Source organism: Psammomys obesus, unplaced genomic scaffold (assembly GCF_907164565.1).
Source record: "Psammomys obesus unplaced genomic scaffold, mPsaObe1.curated_primary_1811, whole genome shotgun sequence".
Taxonomy (NCBI): domain Eukaryota; kingdom Metazoa; phylum Chordata; class Mammalia; order Rodentia; family Muridae; genus Psammomys; species Psammomys obesus.
In genome coordinates, this window is record NW_026596057.1 from 10,671,997 (window position 1) to 10,692,372 (window position 20,376).

The 20,376-nt window shown below is 35.7% G+C and overlaps 1 protein-coding gene and 1 non-coding gene across 3 annotated transcripts in view; both read right to left on the minus strand.

Moving 5' to 3' along the window:
- The window catches only part of Cop1 (COP1 E3 ubiquitin ligase), a 123,345-nt gene that overhangs the window by 5,069 nt on the left and 97,900 nt on the right, over positions 1–20,376 (minus strand). For both annotated transcript variants that reach the window (XM_055624553.1, XM_055624552.1), the window contains exons 17-18: positions 19,667–19,791; positions 17,766–17,926 (exon numbers count right to left, since the gene is read on the minus strand). In XM_055624553.1, the coding sequence (XP_055480528.1) occupies positions 17,766–17,926; positions 19,667–19,791 (286 nt within the window). The remainder of the gene's footprint in view (positions 1–17,765; positions 17,927–19,666; positions 19,792–20,376) is intronic.
- Positions 4,509–4,647, minus strand: LOC129689532 (small Cajal body-specific RNA 3). Its single transcript, XR_008722133.1, has one exon. It is a non-coding gene; the product is annotated as a small Cajal body-specific RNA 3 (non-coding RNA).

Genomic DNA, 20,376 nt, shown 5'->3' on the forward strand with positions numbered 1-20,376 from the left:
TTCTTTCTTTCTTTCTTTCTTTCTTTCTTTCTTTCTTTTCTTTCTTTCTTTCCTCTCCAACCTCAGTACTGGTATTTATAGATGATGTAATTGTTGTGACCAGAGGTAACTCCTAACACCTCTGTCTGAGAAGACAGATCAATGCACAGCTTATTTAAAAAGTCAATGTATACACTGAGTAGCTCAAATGATTTTTCAGAATTAACATACACAAAATAGTGTCCTAAGAATTCTTACACACACTCAAAACTATTCAAGGTAGCAAAACTATTCAAGGTAGCAAACAAACAAACAAACAAAAAGCAATGTCATCACAAGTACAACCCTCCTCTAATGAACATAAAAAGGAGTGATTTAGAACTAGATTTTCAATCAAACAGAAATATAAAACCAGAAATGTTACTTCTATTATTAGAGGGTGTTACTTAAAGGCTTTGAATGAGCCAAAGCTTTGCATTTCTGGATGGCTGGTGTTTGCTAGATGAAACTAACTGTCTTGCTACACAGAACCTTTTACTTGTTAAATAAAACCCACAGCAGTTCTCAGTATGTTCTCCTCTTTTGTTTTTTTTAAATGAGTAGCCAACTGCAAAACTCTCCTCAAAGGTAGCTAATACATAATGTCTACTTTTTTCTGTACCTGAAAATTAAGAGAGATAATGAGAAACTTTGCAGCAATTTTTATAAAAATAGAAATCACATACAAATTCATCATAATGACAAATGAAGTACTTTCTCTAAAACAATGTTTAATAAAACCACTATGTTAAAATCCTGAGGAACCTGACAAAAAGTAAGTATTTGCTTAGCTTAAGTTTGAGAATTTCTTCCTAGAAAGACATAAGTATTTGAAATGTGAACATATTTTATGTAATAGGCACACATGCTAACACACACACACACAAATAAAATATACATAAATAAATACATTTATTATTTTTGGCCAGGACTCAGTAAATAAGTAAGGTTTGTTCTCCTACTAGGAACTAAAAAAGTGAATATCTATCTATCTATCTATCTATCTATCTATCTATCTATCTATCTATCTATCTATCTATCTATCTATCTATCTACAGTATAGGACTCTCATCCCTGAGAAAGAAAACTAAAGGTGTGAGTCTCCTAAACACCCTGGCTTTCTGCTTGGAGGCAATTTCTAGACCCTACAGCAGGGAAGAGAAATCCAAATATAGCATAGAGAATCTAAGAAGATAAAGGGAGCACTGAATTGAGAAGAAAAAGAATGATGTTCAGAGTACTTGAAGGGATGACCCACTGATGGACTAGAATTTGTATTTGTAAAATATCACAAAGGAGGAAACTATAAGGAAACAGTGCTTCAGCAACTTGCCTAGGGGTCTGGTTCCCATTATTTTAGGAATGAATAATGAATAAACTTTACTTCTATAGGGTAAAATTACACAGTGCCAGGAAAATAACAATAATTAAAAGAAAGCAATAATACTGCCAACCCACATTATGAAATCCCAGAGTTCACAAAGTACAAAGCATGCAGAATAAAGACAGCTCACTGAACAGTCCTACTTTTCTGTATTTAAATTTCATAGGTACAGGGTACAGCTAAGCTTATTTGTTTATATATTGTCTCTGGCTTCCCTTGAACTGTAGCGGCAGAATCTTGGCTGACAAAGCCTAAAAGGACCAGCTCTCTGGTCCTTTATAGCAGGTTTCATAACTACCACTTTAGATTGACTCTAATAAGCTTAAAGGAAAAAAAAAAAAAAAAAAAAAAAAAAAAAAAAAGAGGTCAACAGAAACAAGGTTACCTGAAAAAAAATTAACTTTCTAACAGAACAAATTTCAACACTTGAAATAATTTAACAAAACATCCATTATATACAACAAGAGAAAAGCAGTAAAAACCAACATACCCAGCAATGACTAGAACAAGGAAAATATCAAATGAGAACATTAAAAGTTAGGGTATTATAACTACAGTCAAGTAGTTAAAGGGAAACACCGGAAGACATAAGCTTGAGTACCAAACAACAACATACTGTACTGGAAATGGGAAGTCTACTGGAGGAACACAGCAGTGAAGATAAGGTAAGGCAAAGGATAATAAGCACAAAATATGGCCAGACAGAAACAAATACAACCACGTCAAGGGGAAAGCTGGTGAGAACCAAGAGAGCAGCACTTCAGTGATCAACAGGTGGCTTTGTGTAATGTGTAATTAGAATACCATGTACAGAAGGGGGAGGATATGAAGATGTGACAAGAAATTTGCATTATCTGAAAACAAAGATAAGATGTAAGTTAATGTTAGGAACGAGGAAAGATGCATAAATTGATCTACGTATAAAAGGACACATTAGGGCATGATGAGGTGATGGCACTTGGCTTCATACCACAGGACCTGAGTGCTGATCCTTGGGCCCATAGGGTAGAAACTAAGAACCAGCTCCCACAAGTTGTTCTCTGATTTCACATGCAAACTGCAGTACATAAACAACCACATACAATAAGATTTAAAATGTAATAAAAATGTATAGAACACATTATATATGGGTAGAATTTATCCAGATATTAACTTGGTTTCTAATATTAACAAATCATCGAAAGTGTCAGGGTAATAGCTCTCTGGTACAGGAAAGCTTAGCGTTTATACAAGGCCCTGGGCTCCCTCAATCCCTAGCACCAAAGACATGAACATATCAAAGAATACAATTCATTATGTTGAGAAGAAAGAAAAAAAATCACATTAATACAAAATTCAATTGAATTTATCACTAACTTAAAACAAAATTTTTTATTCAAGGTGATAAATTATCTACATATAAATGTGTAAATAAATTATGAAAGCCCCACACTCCATACCAAATACAACATAGAGATCAGAAGGAAAAATGAAAATCACGTGACTATTTATGTAGAAATAAATGAGTATTCAATTATCCACCTATAGATAAAGACCTAACATTAAACTTAAAAAACAATTCTGTGAGTTTCTTAAAAATAAACCAACATATTTATGTACACGTCAAATAGTACTTAAAATATTAATTATTTCTGCAATCACAATTTAAATTCTACAAACTCTTAAGTAGAAGTTTAAAAGTTGAACCCAGGATGTCAACAAAAAGCAAAGGAACTGTAACAGATAAGAAAATGGAAAGCTCAGAAGTAGATCACTACATGGTATGAATTTTCAAAAAAACTTGGCAAGAATAGTTAGTATTACAAGGAGTACTGAAGCAACCATTGTTTACTGCTGTAGTTGGCAGTGTGAAGAAGAGAGTGAAGCCTAAAAACGAGGCAGACTAGAGTTTCTTTCATTCAGCGTCAGACAATTTACACTCTGATAGTTAAGAGTCATATGAGTAAATTATCCAAATACAAGGATAAGTCCCACAAGAGGGCACAGAGGCATATAAACAAATAACAATAGCTAGCTGTAATGGCAATGTAAACTCACTCCTATTTGCTACACCTGGGATGCGTACAAAAGCATATTGCAAGAATAATTCCTTGTTTTTGAAGAAACTCAGGTCATAGACTTGTTTTCTTGGAATTTTTTCACAAGCACTCAAAATTCGCCTCACACAACTCCATTCTTGTACTGTGTTCCAACAAGCCATATTTATGAACAGCAATTGTATGCCTGCTGAAATACGTATGAAAAGAAAACTCAACTTTACATTTTATCATCTTAAAAATAATTTTAAATAGATCAAACACGTAAGTGTAAAAAACCAAAAATTCTAAGATAAAGAATGTCCCATAGAATACAATGTTTGAGTTGAAAAATATTCTTAGAATGCAAAGAATAACTACCTTAAAGTGCTAATAGTTTAAAGCATAGTCCTGGGAAGCAGACTACACTCCAGAGGAAGAACATACACCCAGGAATATATAGGAAGTGCAAACTGGACTTGATGGGTTAAAAAAAAAAAATTTAAAAAGAGGGCACCAAAGTTGGATGGATAGAGATTTTGGGGTGGTGGTGGTGGTGAGTGGAATTGGGAGGAGTTTAAAGAGAGGTGAGTATCATCAAAACACACTGTATACAATTTTCAAACAACTAATAGAAAAAAAAAATACATGCACTGAGTTTAAGAGGACAAATAAAACCATGGACCTTATGACCATCCTCATAAAAATTGCTGATTAACATATCTCATTAAAATTTAATATAAGCTAGTTATTAGAATAAAACTTATAAACGTATTTATAAGTTTTTCGAACAAATAAGCCAATAGTAATACCTACTTTCAAAAACTACCAACCAGCTTCTAATCCCCGTACTTGAATAGTATAGGCAGGAGTTCAAGGCTAGTGTAGGTGACATGAGACCTTATTTCAAAGAATTAAAAAAAGAGCTGGGGGTGAGAAGCACAGACAAACCAAATCCACAAAATAATTTAAAATGGTTGAAGAACTAGCTTTCTTGGTTTTCTTTGTTTGCTTCCATAACCTAATATACTGAATCAGCAAAGATTTTGAACAAAATAAGAAAAACAACATTTAGAGTGGAAGTTCAAAAAGTTGTATGGAGGGGAACGATCAGACTTAGCCAGCTAGCCTAAGTCAGACAGAGACCTCCATTTTATGTAGGATTGCTGCCTTCTGCAGACAAAAGAAAGTTTCTCATTTGTCTACATGGTTGACTCCGCAGCTTCCATTTTTAGTGCATTTCATTATTAATATAACATTTGTTATACAGTCTTTTCATATTCCAATTTTCTTTATGTACTATTAGATCACTCCAACTTACAACTGCTTAGAATTCTCATTTAGATATACCTTAAAACATCAAAATAAGGTGAAAATCAGGATCCAGCTAACAGAAAAGGACTTTAAAAGGTGTATTTCAGAACCAAAGGCAAAGTGATTTCTAGTCAGGGAGAACTCTAAGAGTGTATACATGAAGGCTTGATTGAGATCCGCAGACATACTCACCACACCTCGGTCACTCGTCTCTCATCAAGGAGCTCGCATCACTTAACTATATCTGCTACTCAAGAAATCTACAGACACCTTCATTTTGTATCACATGCCAAAAATTTTGATTAGTATCTTGAGTAAGCTTCACAACGCTGTACTCACAATAACATTTATGATAAGGAAAAATGATTCTGTACTACTGATGAACATTAAAATCTTCTGAGATAGAGGCATGCATGCAGAAACGGGAGGGGAGGAGGGAGGGGCTTATGGGGGGATACAAAATGAATAAAGTGTAATTAATAAAAAATAAAAAAAGTTAAAAAAAATCTTTTGAGATAAGAACTCCATTTTTTTCTCCTCTCAAATGGTATGTATGTATGTATGCATGAATGTATGTATGCATGAATATATGTATGTTTTGCCTGCATGAGTTTATATGCATGGTGTACCTGCATAGACCAGAAGGACATGTTGGTTCCCCTGGAATAGGACTTACGGGCAGTTGTAATCTGGTCCTCTGCAAGAAGAGTAAATACTTTTAACTGCTGAGCCACCTCTCCAGTCCCAGAAACATGCACATGTAAAATTACTATTTAGAAATTTCTTCCTAAGCATCCTGGTAAAGCTAGCATAAAACTCTTAAGTTTTATGTAGTAGTTGTAGAGATACTCTACAACACAATGGAAGAAAAAAAATCTCTATCTCTTATCTCTCATATACGCAAACCTGCAACCAACTAACCAAAACTAACAATAATTTTAAGACATGAGATATGGGTCTGTACACTGTTTCTCCACAGAACTTACTTCTTTCAGATTCATCAGTTTCAACCATAAAATGTTCTCAAGTCCTGATACTCTTTATTATGAGGCCTCACAGAGGGAACAGCACACTGATGAGGTTCAAGACACTACACCAAATGTTAACAGATGCCTTGGCATTCGAGGTAATAAAAAAAGCAGGATTGTGTCTCTGATAAGCAAGCCCCTGCCCCTTTCCCCTAAAGCAGATCATAAAAGAACTTTCTGCTCTTTCAGAAGGAATTCAGAAGACCCATTGTTCAGAGGTAACCACTCTATATACAGAGGGCTAGAGAGGAAAAGCTGAGCAAGTAAGTCTTGCTACCACACAATGTCTCTTTGTCCTTAAACTATTCTTCAAGACTATCCATCTACTCAAACCTGAGCATAAAAATATACACTGTTGTTGTTTAAGCCATTACTTCTGAAGTCATATATTACATAAACCTTCTATTAAATAAAAGTGCAAACTTTTCTCTCCCTAATCCTTTTTATTATATATGTGTTTTAGGCCAATTGGTAGTGAATATGAAATTTGAACTCTTATACAGTTAAGTGGTAAATTATAGAAAACAGTTGAGTAAATTGTAGCTATTCTTAATAAAGATACTAGCCTACATTCTTTTTCAATTAAAGCAAGTTTAACTCACCTGACAATTATATGAGTATTAGCTTACTATACCAAGCTGGCTATGATCGTATGAAATTGATTAAAACTGCAATAAGAAGACTTAAATATTATCTTAATGTTTCTCGGAAATTTTCTAGGTAGCTAAGTAGTTCTTATACTGCTAACTCCTGGCATTGTGTTCCTTGCTCCCAATGTGAAACAACAAACAGGGCAACACTAATGAAGTATAAGAGATAATCAGGAAAGAATATCTGAACAGCAGCTAATAAAATGTTTTCTGCAAATGCATGTCAGTAGTTGTACAATATGAGGAACCAATGAAATGTCTAAGAGAGACTCTGAAAATTAGAGTTTGTGAAGCACAAGGATGACAAAATTTCAATAAACAAAACCAAGAAGACCAGGCATGTAAGTAATATGAGGTAAGCAAAAGGACAGAAAAATAAAAACAAAAAACCAAAAAATTTAAAAAGATGTACATATGAGACATCTCAAAGAAAGCATTATTGTACCTGGTAAGTAATTAGAAGATGAAAAGATAAAATAAAACTGATTCTATGGCTTTAGGTTTAAATGACATGATGTAAGCCAGAAGAAACAAGAATGTTAGTGCATCAAAAGTGAAAAGAAATAAGCAAATGCTATCTTGTCTTCTATAGAAGATATTCTCAGAGTTCATCCTTCCTAATTTAAATTCCACACTGATGAACTTACTTAGATAGGTTCTTATTTTTGTTGTTTGAAACTTTAATTAACAAGTTAGATTTTAAATTTTAAATAAATGTCTATTAACCAAATACAGGAGAAGGATATGTAATACTGATCCCTATGGCATTTTATAATTTGTATTGTGACAGCTGAAAGCTCATGTGTTAAAGGTTTGGATTCTTGGTGGCATTCCTGGAAAGCAGAATCTATGGAAAGGAAGTCCTGGCGGGGGTGGAGTGTGGGGGGTCCTTAGGTCATTGGTGATATTTCCTTAGTGTGAATGGTAGACTTTGGTCCCTTCCTTTGCATGTTTTTGCTTCCTAGCCATTAAGAGAGCACTGCCATCTGGCATGCCCAGATTACAAATAATCCATTAGACCAACAGTTGGCTACAATCTCTAAGAATGAGTCCAAATATATCTTTTCTGTTTTAAGCTGATTATCTCAGACACTAGGGTACATACAGGGACAGAGCAATGACTAAAATACATGATAACAAAATTCAAAGTAACCACAGATTATTAAAAAAGAGCTAAAACTCTTTTCTAAGTTTTAAAATTCTGATTGACAATGTATCAAATGAACAGTTTATCAGGAACGGGATATGACTAAATGAAACAATTTCCTGGAATCTAACAACACTTTGCCAGGTTAACAAGACAGCAGTGATTAGTTTTGCCCTCTTGTCCTAGACAATACAATACAATCAGAAAATTTACAACATGTTCATCTGTGTCAGTATAAAGTCAAGAAAATTGTAACACTCAAGCCTGTTTTCTTTTTGTCAAATCAGTTTAGTTTAGAAGATCCAGCATGCCTGATTTATAATAAATCCTATACCTAGATAAAAACATTTTTACTTTAGTTTACCCTCACTATGGTTTCTTAGTTTACATTACTTCACAAAGTACCATAGTTTGCTCTACATGTCCCTTGAAGGGCCACTGTTTGGTCCTTTAGGTAGCTATAAAATTTTAGCTATAAGCCAAAATTTTACATCTCCAAGACTCCAGTCTTGAATAGTTTTGACTCTGTCTTCAACTATATTAAGTTTATGAACTATCAAATAATATGATGATGCCTAACAAAATTAAAAATCTAGGTTTTTTAACGTGGTAGAACACTATTACAATAACACACATTCTTTGAATTTCTATAGAAACTTTACTGTTTCATACATAGAAGGTTATATTGGCTTAAATGTTTCTTCCTATATGTTAGGGAAAATACTGCAGAAATATTTACCATGTGCAAATTTCATGGAACAATTTCTGCATTGCCCAACTATTCTTCCCATACTTTTAAAAGTCCCTGCCTCTGGCTAGCTTGTATTGAAACCTTCCCTAGAAACCCAATTTCGTATGAAATTAAATAGAAGATTTCATTACTACCATGAATTAAAAAGCTGTATGCTTCCTGAATGATGATACTTTTTTCATTAAATGATTACGTGTGGAATGGGGGATAGCATACAAGTAGCAACATTAGGAAGTAGTATCAGAAGACAGAAATAACCAAACAGCACATAAATGAGCAGAAACATATAAGGGACATCTTCAATGTTTCTCATATGTACTTTAGCATAAAAAGTATTAAAAGTGATTTAAAACTCTTATAGTTTACCTGTAGAAAATGAATGTTAAAATTAGAAGACTGTGCGAAGAGATCAAGATGGCTAGAAAGGCATGCTCCTAATTTGTAAGAAAAACAAAACAAAACAAAACAAAACAAAACAAAACCCTACAGCCTCATGACATTCTGTAAGCATTTTAGAGAACAGAATTCATAGTAAAACTGTGCATCTGTGAGGATAAATCTTGAGCATTTGCTTACTAGCATGAAAACAGCTCAGCATGCTGGAATGTTTAAGGAAATAGTAATGGTAGCATGTGGGCTACCTTGAGTGTGAAGCCTGGAGATGCAGGCATTAAAGTGCGAGTTAAATTCTCTCATATGCTTTCTTTTAAGATCCCTACATATAGGGACAATGAGAAGAAGCATGAGAAATTTTTTTAAGTGCTGCTGTTTGGGGAAGGCAAACACTGCTAAAATGTCATCTGGCATTCCTCCCCTCCCACAATTCTCCTACAGAACAGAAAGAGTATTCTGTAGAGAAAGACTTGGTAGAGTGGAAAACTGCAGTCTGAAGGCTCTGATACAGGAGTACTGCAACTTTCTTTGGCTTCATGGCCACATAAGCTTGGCTCAGCACTACATTTGGAAGAAAGACATTAACAGTTGAGATGTTCAGGAAACTGAGGTCTGAGCATATGAAATCATCTTGTTTTACTTGTTTAGTTCTGCTTCTGTCACAGGTTTAGAATTCAGATAGAGTTCAGTAGCTCTGCTACAGGGCCCACCTTTGAAAACAGGATACTTATACTTCATAGTTGCCTAAATTTTACTTTTTATCTTTTCCTTCCTTCCTTCCTCCCTCCCCTGCCCTCATATGTGTGTGTGTGTGTGTATGTGTGTGTGTGTGTATGTATGTAAGTGTGTGTATACATAGAGGCCACTTTTGTCCCTTACAAAGTGAGAAAACTACTAGCCCTTTACTTGAGTCTAGGCAAATGTCTAATGGGAGACCTTTTGACACCAGACGGCCAAAAACTCTACTTTCAGATCATGCTAACAAGGCCATTTCCTGTGTGTGTTTGTACCTTATGAAAAGGCAGGCCATTTAATTGTATAGATCATGGATTACTTCACGTAAAAAATCCAAGCAACTAACAACAGTCTTCAAATTGCCTTTTCCTCAAATCACCTGCTTCTTTATACCATAAATACCCCAACGCTACCATCCTTAGTAAGGTGGATTGAGACTGGAACATCCCCATTTCCTCATGCTTTGTTGCCACATAAATTAACTTTTAACAAAACATTTAGACGACTGATATATTCCGTGTCAGGAAAATCAGGACTGTCTCTGTAATATTAACATCCCCAATAGCTAGACCCAAAGAACTTTACTTAGATTAAAAAGAGTAATCAGAATACCACTGACAAATGTTCTTCTTCTTCTTCTTTTTTTCTCTCTCCTATGGCATAACAAGCGTAGAGGATAAAATACAGGAAGATGCTATAGTGAAGGACTGCTTCAAAGAATAAATTATTTGGAGGAAGCAGTAGAAAGGAGGCCAGTCAAATTTAAGACCAGTTGAAGGTTTTAATATACTGAGAAAAATCTACAAAGTTAATAAACAGTAACCAAAAAGTTTAATATACAGCTTTTGCAACACACTACAGTTTAAGAATTATAAGTACTGTCTTCCTCTGTGGCCTGGCAAGGCTGTACCCACCCCTTCCCAGGGGGGAAGTGATCAGAGAGCCTGTCTCTGAATTATTAGGGAACCCACTTGGAGACTGAGTCTATGGGCTACATCAGAGTCAGGGTTTTCAGAGGAAGACAATGCAGCCAGTCCTCATGAGACCTGATAGGTAGGCTAGGGTCAAATAGAAGGGGAGGAAGACCTCACCTATCAGTAGACTAGGGGAAGGGCATAGGGGAAGAAGAGGGAGGGAGGGTGGAACTAGGAGGAGATGAGGGAGGAGCATACAGCAGGGATACTAATTGAATAAATTGTAATAAATGATTATTATAATAAAAATAATTTAAAAAGAACTGTAAGTATTCATTCAGTATGGCAAACAGGATAGACAGCAGCAGTAGTGGTGGAAGAGAGGAAACAGGATGGGAGCCTACTAGAGAGGGTCCTCAATCATCACCCAACAGGGGATCGAAGCAGATGCTGAGACTCATGGTCAAACTTTGGGCAGAGCACAGGGAGTCTTATGGAGGAAGAGAGAGGTGGGACAGAGCGACATGGAGGGGACAGGAGCCCCACAAGGAGACCAACAAAACTAAAAGACCTGAGCCTATGGGGTCTTGCGGAGACTGATGCACCAACAAAGGACCATGCATGGAGAGGACCTAGACCCCCTCTTCAGCACCCTGCTCAGATGTGGCCAATTGGCAGCTCAGTCTCCATGTGGATCTCTGAGTGAGGGGAGCTAAGACTACCTCTAGTATGAACTCAGTTGTCTGCTCTTTGATCACTTGCCTCTGGTGATGTGGCCTGGCAAGGCCATGGAGGAAGAGGATCCAGGCAGTCCTGATGAGACTTAACAAGCTATGTGCAGATGGCAATAGTGGAGAGCTCTCCCTTTCAGTGGACTAGGGGAAGGGGATAGGGGGGAAGAGAAAAGGAGGATGGGACTGGGAGAAGTTGAAGGAGGGGGCTTCAATTGGGATATATAATGAATAAATTGTGAAGAAAAAAAATCAAAAATAAAAAATTAAAAAAAGAATTGTAAGTAAAACCATCACACATTCAAATGCTTGGTATTTATATTATGAAGTAAAAATATAAATATGGTGAAATGTGAAAAGATAGGTAGAAAATGCCTATAGCCCAATAATGTTTTCCTTTTAATGTAAGATGAAGACTAGAAGGACAAGCACCCAAAAGTAACTGTTCTGTTCAAGTGATAGAATTACACATATTTTTTCCTTTATTTTTTATTTTCTGAACGTTCTCCATTACTAGGAGAAAAATTAACACTCCAAAGCAAAAATCATGCAGGAATAAGGAATAACATAATGCCCAAATACTAAATTCTGCTTGGTCAGGCACTGCTTTAAAATACAGTAGGATGAGAAGGAAGCTGTTACTATTTTCTTTCTTTCACTCTTCTAATATGTAACATATAACTTAATAGGCATAAAAACAGGACACTCCATAATTAAAATGCAAATATTAATATAAAATCTCATTTATTTTAAACATTGCTGGTTACCAAGAAGAAATATAATACTAAAGGGATGAGGGAGCTGCCTTCCTAAGGATTTGTTTATATCTGACCCAACAGTTGTATTCATAGCATTTCACAATGATATCACATTGATATAGTTGTGTCATGAGTCAGGGGTTAACATAGGAGTGTAAATGGAAAAATTCTATTATTTTCCCCAAATAGATTATAGGTTTAAATAGGAAGAAAATACTTCTCTTAGAGATGTTATCCATATTGTAAGCATTTAAAAATTTCTTTTTGGTTGGCTAGTTCTGCATTAAGTATTTACTAAATGCATTTTTATTCAAGTAGAAAGTACGTGTTTTTCCATTACGTACATTTTGGTATCTGTAAGCAGCATTCCTTGAATTTTTAAGTAGAAGAAAGTGACATCCATTATTCACTTTCCTTTCACTAGTAATAAGGAAATTTGATATGACAGATAAACATTTACAATCTAATTCACATCCCTTTCTACCTCAGAGTGTTTTGGACACCTTTAAGCATGGTGGAGCAGCAAATGTGTGAATCATCTGCACGATCTGCTCCAGATCCAGACACTCAATATCCAGCACGGGGGTGATGTGGGATGGGCTGTCAGCTGAGGAGCTCATGGCTTGGGGAGGAGGAAGAGCCAGTTTTCTTTAAATGCTTGCCCCTACTCATGAGCATAAGGCTAACACAAACTAGAGAGGAGGAACAGTTTTTTTAAAAGGATATTAAATTGAGAGAGAATGGGATGGGAAGATGGATCTAGGAGCAATCAGGGGGTTAGATGGGGAGTGAGTGTTATCAAAATGTTAAATGACCATGATATTCTCAAAAAATAAAAGTAATATTATTGAATAAAAATTCACATGTGGTCAAGGTTATTCACAATGCCTCTTAAATAATCTTTTTCCTTAGAAAAGGCAGAATTTAAAGCAACAAAGTAAATAGTTTAAAATCCATGTTATTTTATTAGTTAAAATTGGCAATATATAGAACAGTAACTACTTTAAATAGGATTTAAGAAAAATGAACTATTTTATTATGTCAAATTCTATTACAGTAAACATAAAACTGCCAAAAATTAAATATTTTAAATGTCAAGCAGCAAACTCCGTAAAGTTTATTTGTTGATTTCCTCACCACATTCACTATAAAATCCAAAGCAACAAATACTTTTGCTGAGTTGGTCTATAAAGTACTGGTCAGTAAACTGAGGAAAAATCTATACCTCAAACAATTTACTTTGAGAGAAACTAACAACATTCATTGCCTTAACTTTCTGTTTCTCTTTTTAACATTCCTGCCTTTCTAGATTCTGGACACTAGGGAAGAAGAAACTTAGGAGGAGTTGGAAACCACAGTCTTCCTGGGAAGTCAGGGTCCATGCTCACAATCTTCTTTTCTTTCACTCTCAACACAGAGAAAGAGTCATTCAGATTGGCCCTCTTCCTGCCAGTCAGCACAATTTTCTAAATTGTTACAACCATCCAGCTGGAGGAAAGAAGAAAGGAAAGATAAAAGGATGAAGAGAAACAGCTAAAGAAAGTGGGGAAGAGAAGTGCCTCCACTATGTATTCATTAAGACTTTGGAAAAGCAGCATGCAGTAAGCATGGGAAGGCTTCTGTCATATGTGACTACACACACACACAGCTAAGATATACAGATTTACAGATATGGTCTGTGTAGCCTAACCTTGAAGTCTTTTAATCCTCTTACCTCAGCCTCTGAGTGGGCTACTGAGCCTAGTTAATGTATTTCAAGGATTTTTTTTTTTAATTGAACATAAAAAGGACATATGTTTTGCTTATCTCTAAACTGAGTGAAGGGGTAGCAAATTCTAATAGTTTTTAGACATGTATAATTACAATGCTTCCAACAAGTGTGTGAATATCCTTCAGGTCTCTTGGTATGTGTAACATGGTGTTTTCTCAGTGTTAGCATGAAGTGGTTTCCAAACTTGACTGTTCATATCATTTCCCATGAAGATTGAGGAACGTTTGCAGAATCTCTGCCTTTGTTCTTTCATCCTTAATTATGCATTAACAGTCTAAAACTGGAACTGTTTTGTTAATGATTTTTGAGAGCTTTCCAAATAATGTCAATAATTTCATTTAAAAAGCAATGGAGCTTTACTATGGCCTGCTTTTACAGAGTAATGGAAGCAGAGTGGTTTATAGCAGCACTATACAGCTTCTCAATGTGCCTCACTTTGTTAATTATGTGATGCTTTGTACAAAACATGCCTGCCTCTTAGATAAAGCTCACATGCAAACAAAAATTACAACATTCGGGGTACTTTAACACCAAACAATGACACAGCTTTTACTGTGTGTTCGACACTTACAAACACACCAGGCACATTTCCTGATTTTAAAATTCTGACAACCCTCAAAGGTGCCAGGCTGCCACTATTACCAGCACTTTATAGATGAGTACAGTAGAGAGACAGTAAGTCCTAGCCACAAGGTCACAGAGACATAATTGGGAATTCAAGAGATTTGAACTTGGGAAACACAGTCCCAGGATCTGTGATCTTACTCAAAACACAAGCCATGTGGTTAAGGAGTCTGAAGCTCGAGGAAACTCAAATAGCAGTACATGAAAACACACACACACACTTGAGTCATTAGTCTGGTTCAAGGCCTCTGGCTTCTGCTGTACTATCAATAGTAGATCGTCACAGGGATCCTCTCACATATACTGTTGTTGCCCTGTGTCCTGGAGATCCTGCAGCTCCATACACTCCACTAGTTCACAGATGGGGTGGCTGTTGGGGTGGACCAAAACAAAGCTCTGAATCTGGGCCTGAGTGGTAGCTGAGTTGGTCAGCCTACCAGCTCTCCTGTACAGTCAATGTAAGGTGCAGGACGATTCTCCCAAGTGGCTGCAGCCAATGAGGGGGTAGGGCCAGCTCTCCCAAGTGCCAAAGTGGGTCAGCTCAGCACAGTGCTCAACATCAACATGGCCTCAGGCAACAGGCCAAACAAGGAATATCACTTTTGAATGGCTTTTGGTAAATAGGGATAATTTGACTTCTTTTCATACTTATATCCCTTAATTTTCATCTCTTGATTAACTAATATAAGCACTTTTGAAAAGAGGGAAGAGTGTACAGCCCTCTCACTCCTTAATTTTAAAGGAATTACTTTGAGATTTTTCCATTTACGGTAATGTTGGCTGTGAGTTTCTCAGACATAACTTTTATTATATTGTTTGCTCTCACCAGTCCTACCCTCTCTAGACATTACCATGAAGGCATTTTTAATTTTGTTAAAGGCTTATTATGTATCTATTTATATATCATGTTTTGTGTATGTTTATGACCATTTACATGATTTATTACATTTACTAACTTGTGTAAGTTGAACCATCCATTAATTTCCAAGCTACTTGATCATGGTGGATAATCTTTTGCATATGCCTGTATTTGGTTTTGAAGTAATTTACTGAAGATTTTTGTTTTTCATCTATGTTCATCTAATTCCAGCAACTTCTCGCCTTTACTATCTCATTAATGGGCAATATTTCCTTAAAAATCTCTAAGAATTTCTCTTTGGAATAAAGACTTGCCAATAAACAGTGCTGGCAAAATGAGACATTCATATGAAGAAGAATGATACTTGTGAGATGAGATTTTAGACCGAGACTAAAAAAATGAAAAAAAAATTCACAATGGAAAAAATTATAGAATATTGAAATAGGCAATGATCTCTTTTGGTAAAGACCTTAAAAGTACTGACTATAAACTGAATTATGAGATAATCAATGAATTCCATAAAAAATGCCTGCAACACATAGCAAAATGCTCATGTTAAGGGAACCTAAGAACAACTCAATAGTAAATAAACAGCTTATGGGGTGCGGGGTGCACGGTGCTAGCAAAGGAACAGAAGGGACATTTCTTAACAAGAACAGAAAAGTGAGCAACTGGAATCTGAAGAACATCCAATATTATAAATCACATCACACAGCCGTTAGACTTTATGTCATCACAAAGATGCATGATAAATCCTGGTTATGGTAATGTTGGTGGTGGTAATGTTACTTGTCTAGCCATATGGAAAGCAATATCAAGATGTTCTATTCAAACCTAATGTATAACCACCATATGATTTAGAACTCCTACTTTTTGATCTAGAGTTCAAAGGCCCTGAGATGAGCACACTGAGGGATGCACTGCCATGTGCACTGCACTGTTAGTTCTAAAATCAAGATACAAAATCACCTACATTTTCACCAACAAATGAATGATTAAAGAAAACAGGAGATGGACAGACACATACATGTACATATGTGCATATATATACACACATGGGCACACTACCTACTATGAAAAGGGCACTATGATGTTCAGTTACAACAAACCTGGAGTACTTTGGCCTAGTGAAATAAGTCATACACAGAAGAGTAACCACTACGTGTGTTTATGCATGTTATATAAAAAGGTCAAATGCAGAGAGATAGAAAGTACAATGGTGGTTACCAGAGGCTAGAAATAAAGGGGAGAAGGAGAAATGTGAGACAGAAAGTACAAAGTTCCTATTAGACAAGACATTTTTGAGGTCTATTTGCATACCATGGTGACTACTTACTAACAGAGTGCATATTTCAAAATACTCAAAACTTCAATATTTTTAGTATCCCTGTAATCAGAATAGCAGTTATCAAGAAAATAAGTAACAAATGCTGGTGAAGACATGAATAAAAGAAAAACCCTAAATGCTGCTAGTGGGGATATGCGCAACTCCACTGACTACAGAAGTTCCTTAAAAAACTAAAAATGCAACTAAAATGCAACACCGAGGTATAACCCGAAGTATCTCACAGATACTTCCTGTACATTGTTACTTACTGAAACACATTTCATAACACGTAAATTATGAAATCAACCAATTAACCCATCAACAGCAATAGATAAAATGTGCATTATATTCAAAATGGATTTTTTTGGCTGTAAAAAAGAAATAAGTGCTGGGTGGTAGCACATGACTGTGATCATGGCACTGGGGAGGCAGAGGCCAGAGGATCTCTGTGAGGCCAGCCTGGACTACAAAGTGAGTCCAGGATAGCCAAGACTACACAGAGAAACCCTGTCATGAAAAAACCAAGAGAGAGAAGGGGGGGGGGGAGAACAAAAGGAAGAGGAATAAGAAGGAGGAAGAGGAAAAAGAGGAATTAATGCTATGTCATTTGTTGGAAAAGAAAAGCGATTAAAGATTATCATTAAGTTAATTAAGCCAGTCTTTAACATGAAAGTAGAAGTGAAACTGTTCTAAGATGCAAATATTTCACGTGTCAGGTAGAATTTTCTGTGTTGAATATAAAAATTAAGAGCTATCACTCAGTGAAAGAATTGATTTGTAGAATGTATTGGGCCCAGGAATCAATTCACAAGCCATAAACAACTACAACAAAAGCCAAATATTCCTACTGTACAATCAAGCACCTAAAAAGCTTAAAAAAAATGAGAGAAACAACTGTTAAGACATAAATCAAAATAGTAAAATAATTATTTCAATCAATATGTATCTGTAAGATGATCCTATCCTGTAATAGTATCTAATTACTGAGCCCTTTTTGAGCAGATACTAAATGTGATCAAAAAGAATGAGATACTGATGATACCCTGGAGGAATTTCCAGTTCTACAGAGATAACTGGAGTATGCATATATGTCCTAGGTATGTGAGAGATACTTATGTCATCAAGATATTGCTTTATTGGTGGCATCTCAAAACGCAACTATTAACATCCATTTTGCTGATAACATGCCAGACCAAAAAAAAAAAAAACCAACAACAAAAAAAACAAACCTCCATTTACCCAGCTAAACCTTACTCTCTTAAACAAAAAGAATGAAACAACCTATTGTGGTATATTTATAAGCATTATATAAAATGCCATGCTTAAAAATATTTATGAGAGCTTACCCCATCTGATAGTGCCCGCCAACACACAGCACTGACAAATTCATTTGTGTCATCTTCTTTCCGGTCTTTGTCCAGAACACTCTTGACTGTGTCAAACTTAAAAGTTAGCAAAGTCTTAGAAAGTCCTTTATAGTACAGGTAGAGGGAGTTGTTCTCACTTCCTGAAAAGAAATAATACAATTGCTTTAGAATGGGAAAACTTAGAATACATATGTACATATTTATTTGATACAGTCATGCTATGTAGCCCAGCTTGTCTTCAAACTCAAAACTATTTTCCTCTGCCTTTTAAATGCTGGGATCATAGGTGTATAACCATCACAGCCTTTCTATCATCTCCCCACTCTGCTGGAGACTGAATCTAAGACCTTGGGCTACAGTGAACTTCATTTCTAGCCCCAGGTCTCGAACAATACATTTAGATAATAATTATTAATCCAAGTCTTAGCAAAGAGACCAATTATCTTTTATAGTCAAATCTGAAAGGCAAAATCACAAGACTAATTAATTGGAAATTATGTGAGAAAGGGATTCTTGTATAACAACTATTGTTTACTAATCTAAAGAAATAACCATTGCTTAAGATTTAAGTGTTGATAATTCTAAGACTGAAATGTTTTATATTAAAAAAAAATCACTTATAGCAGAGGTCTAACTATAAAAATGTTGTTACTAAAACAAAAATCTTAAACTGCATTTGAAAAGATAACCATGAAGAAAGGAAAATGAAAGTTGTAGTACTTACAAAGGCCAATCTGAAAAGCCTAAACAACAGATTCTCCATTTCCCATACAGCATTACCCTATCAGATAAGAAGTCAAACTGCACATTTCAGGAGCCTCTTAAGGATAATTGTGCTGCGTATCTACTTTGGGGTGGTATTCAATTTCATACATTAGGAGAAAATACAATTTACTGAATAAGAGTAATATCATTTAAAAGTGATGACAAAAGTTCATTAGCTCTATCAGAACATTCGAATAATAGCAAATTGAATTTTTCCACTTCTGATTTAAATTTGCATAAATTAGATATAATAAAAACTCTAGAATAACAGCTTCATGCAACCCAAACAGACTGCTTAATGAAAGTGATAGTAGACAGGGTAAAATGAATATCAATCTTCTGAAAAGATATGTCTTTTTGAAATACTACTAGCAGAAATTAATAGTTTCTATATAATAGTTTCTATATAAATAGTCTATATAATAGCTACAGAAATTGTGGCATATTTAGATTACAAGAAAGCAGTTAAAAATCTTTGACACTACTATGGACATGTTATAGTTTTGGTTTATGATATGTAAACATGATTTTGCTATAATCCCAAGTGTGGGATTTTAGTTTGTCCATACCTGTTAACTGTCTCATGCGGGGCATAGTCTTTACCAGCTGGAATTAGTTGAATTCTGAGGACCTTGAGGGGTATAAATATGACAGCCTAGAGGAAGGCGCAGTGGTTTTGAAGAAACAGAAGGGGACTGCTTGCTGTGCTTACTGGTTTGCTGGTTCCCTGGACTTCTGGATTTCCTGACAACAGACATTGGTATTGCCCCCAAAAGGATCCTATGACCCTACCCAGCAGGAAGAAGTAAAGAGGGCTACATCCTCTTTCCCATACAACCTTTTTTCTCCCCTACCTGGGGCTGTAGGGTTGGAAGGGAGGTAGAAGCATTAAGGAACCCCCAAGTAAAGTAGCATTTGAAAAACTAGCACCTACAGATACTGGGCTCATGTGCAGAAAAGAAAAATGAATGCTTTCCAGCATTCTCTGGAGAAAGGGATTCAGTCCTAAGCATCAAGTCTGTGATGCTGCCTTTTGAATGCACAGACCCATTCTTCACTGACAACTGGCATGGCACACCTTTGCAAAGTTTCTTTAAAAATATAATTTCACTTACCACAAGCTATATAATCTCCATTGGAAGCAAGACCTACGAAGTTTTTTTCATTAATATGACCCTTGAAGGAACGCAGACAGTATGGTTTCCCCACATTCCATAGTTTTAGTTGGCTGTCTGTTGAGCTGAGATAAACACAAAGAGGAGTAAATTTTGGATTCTGTGGTATAAAACTCATCACTAGTAATTAAGAAGCAATCCAGTTTTGTGATTAAGAATGCAGATTGTGGTGCCTGTGTGTCTGAAACTTGTGACCTCATCAGCCACAAACAGTTCAACATGATATAGGATGATCTGCTTTATAGAATTAAATGAAACCAACACTGTGACAAACAAATCCAGTTAACATGCTTTCAATAATGGCTGTGTATACAGGAGGTATAAGCATTAACAGCACCAATGCTCCAATCCTACGATCAATAAATCATGAGACTTTGCACTGAGAGATGTGTTTCATTTCAGGGAGATCCTCATTCTTCTTGTGATTTATCTCTCAACTGTTGAGTTACTAGTATACTACATATAAACTATTTTTAGGCTACCCCTACAGGTAAGAGATGGTTGGAGGTTCAGAAGGTTACAACTGTATACAGCCAAGATCCAAACTGTTTGATTTTAGCATTTGAGCTCTCTCAGAAATGTGATTTAGTCTGTTTGTTCCACAGTATTGCCGTGAAATGTCCTTTATGTTTCAGTTTAAAATGGACCTC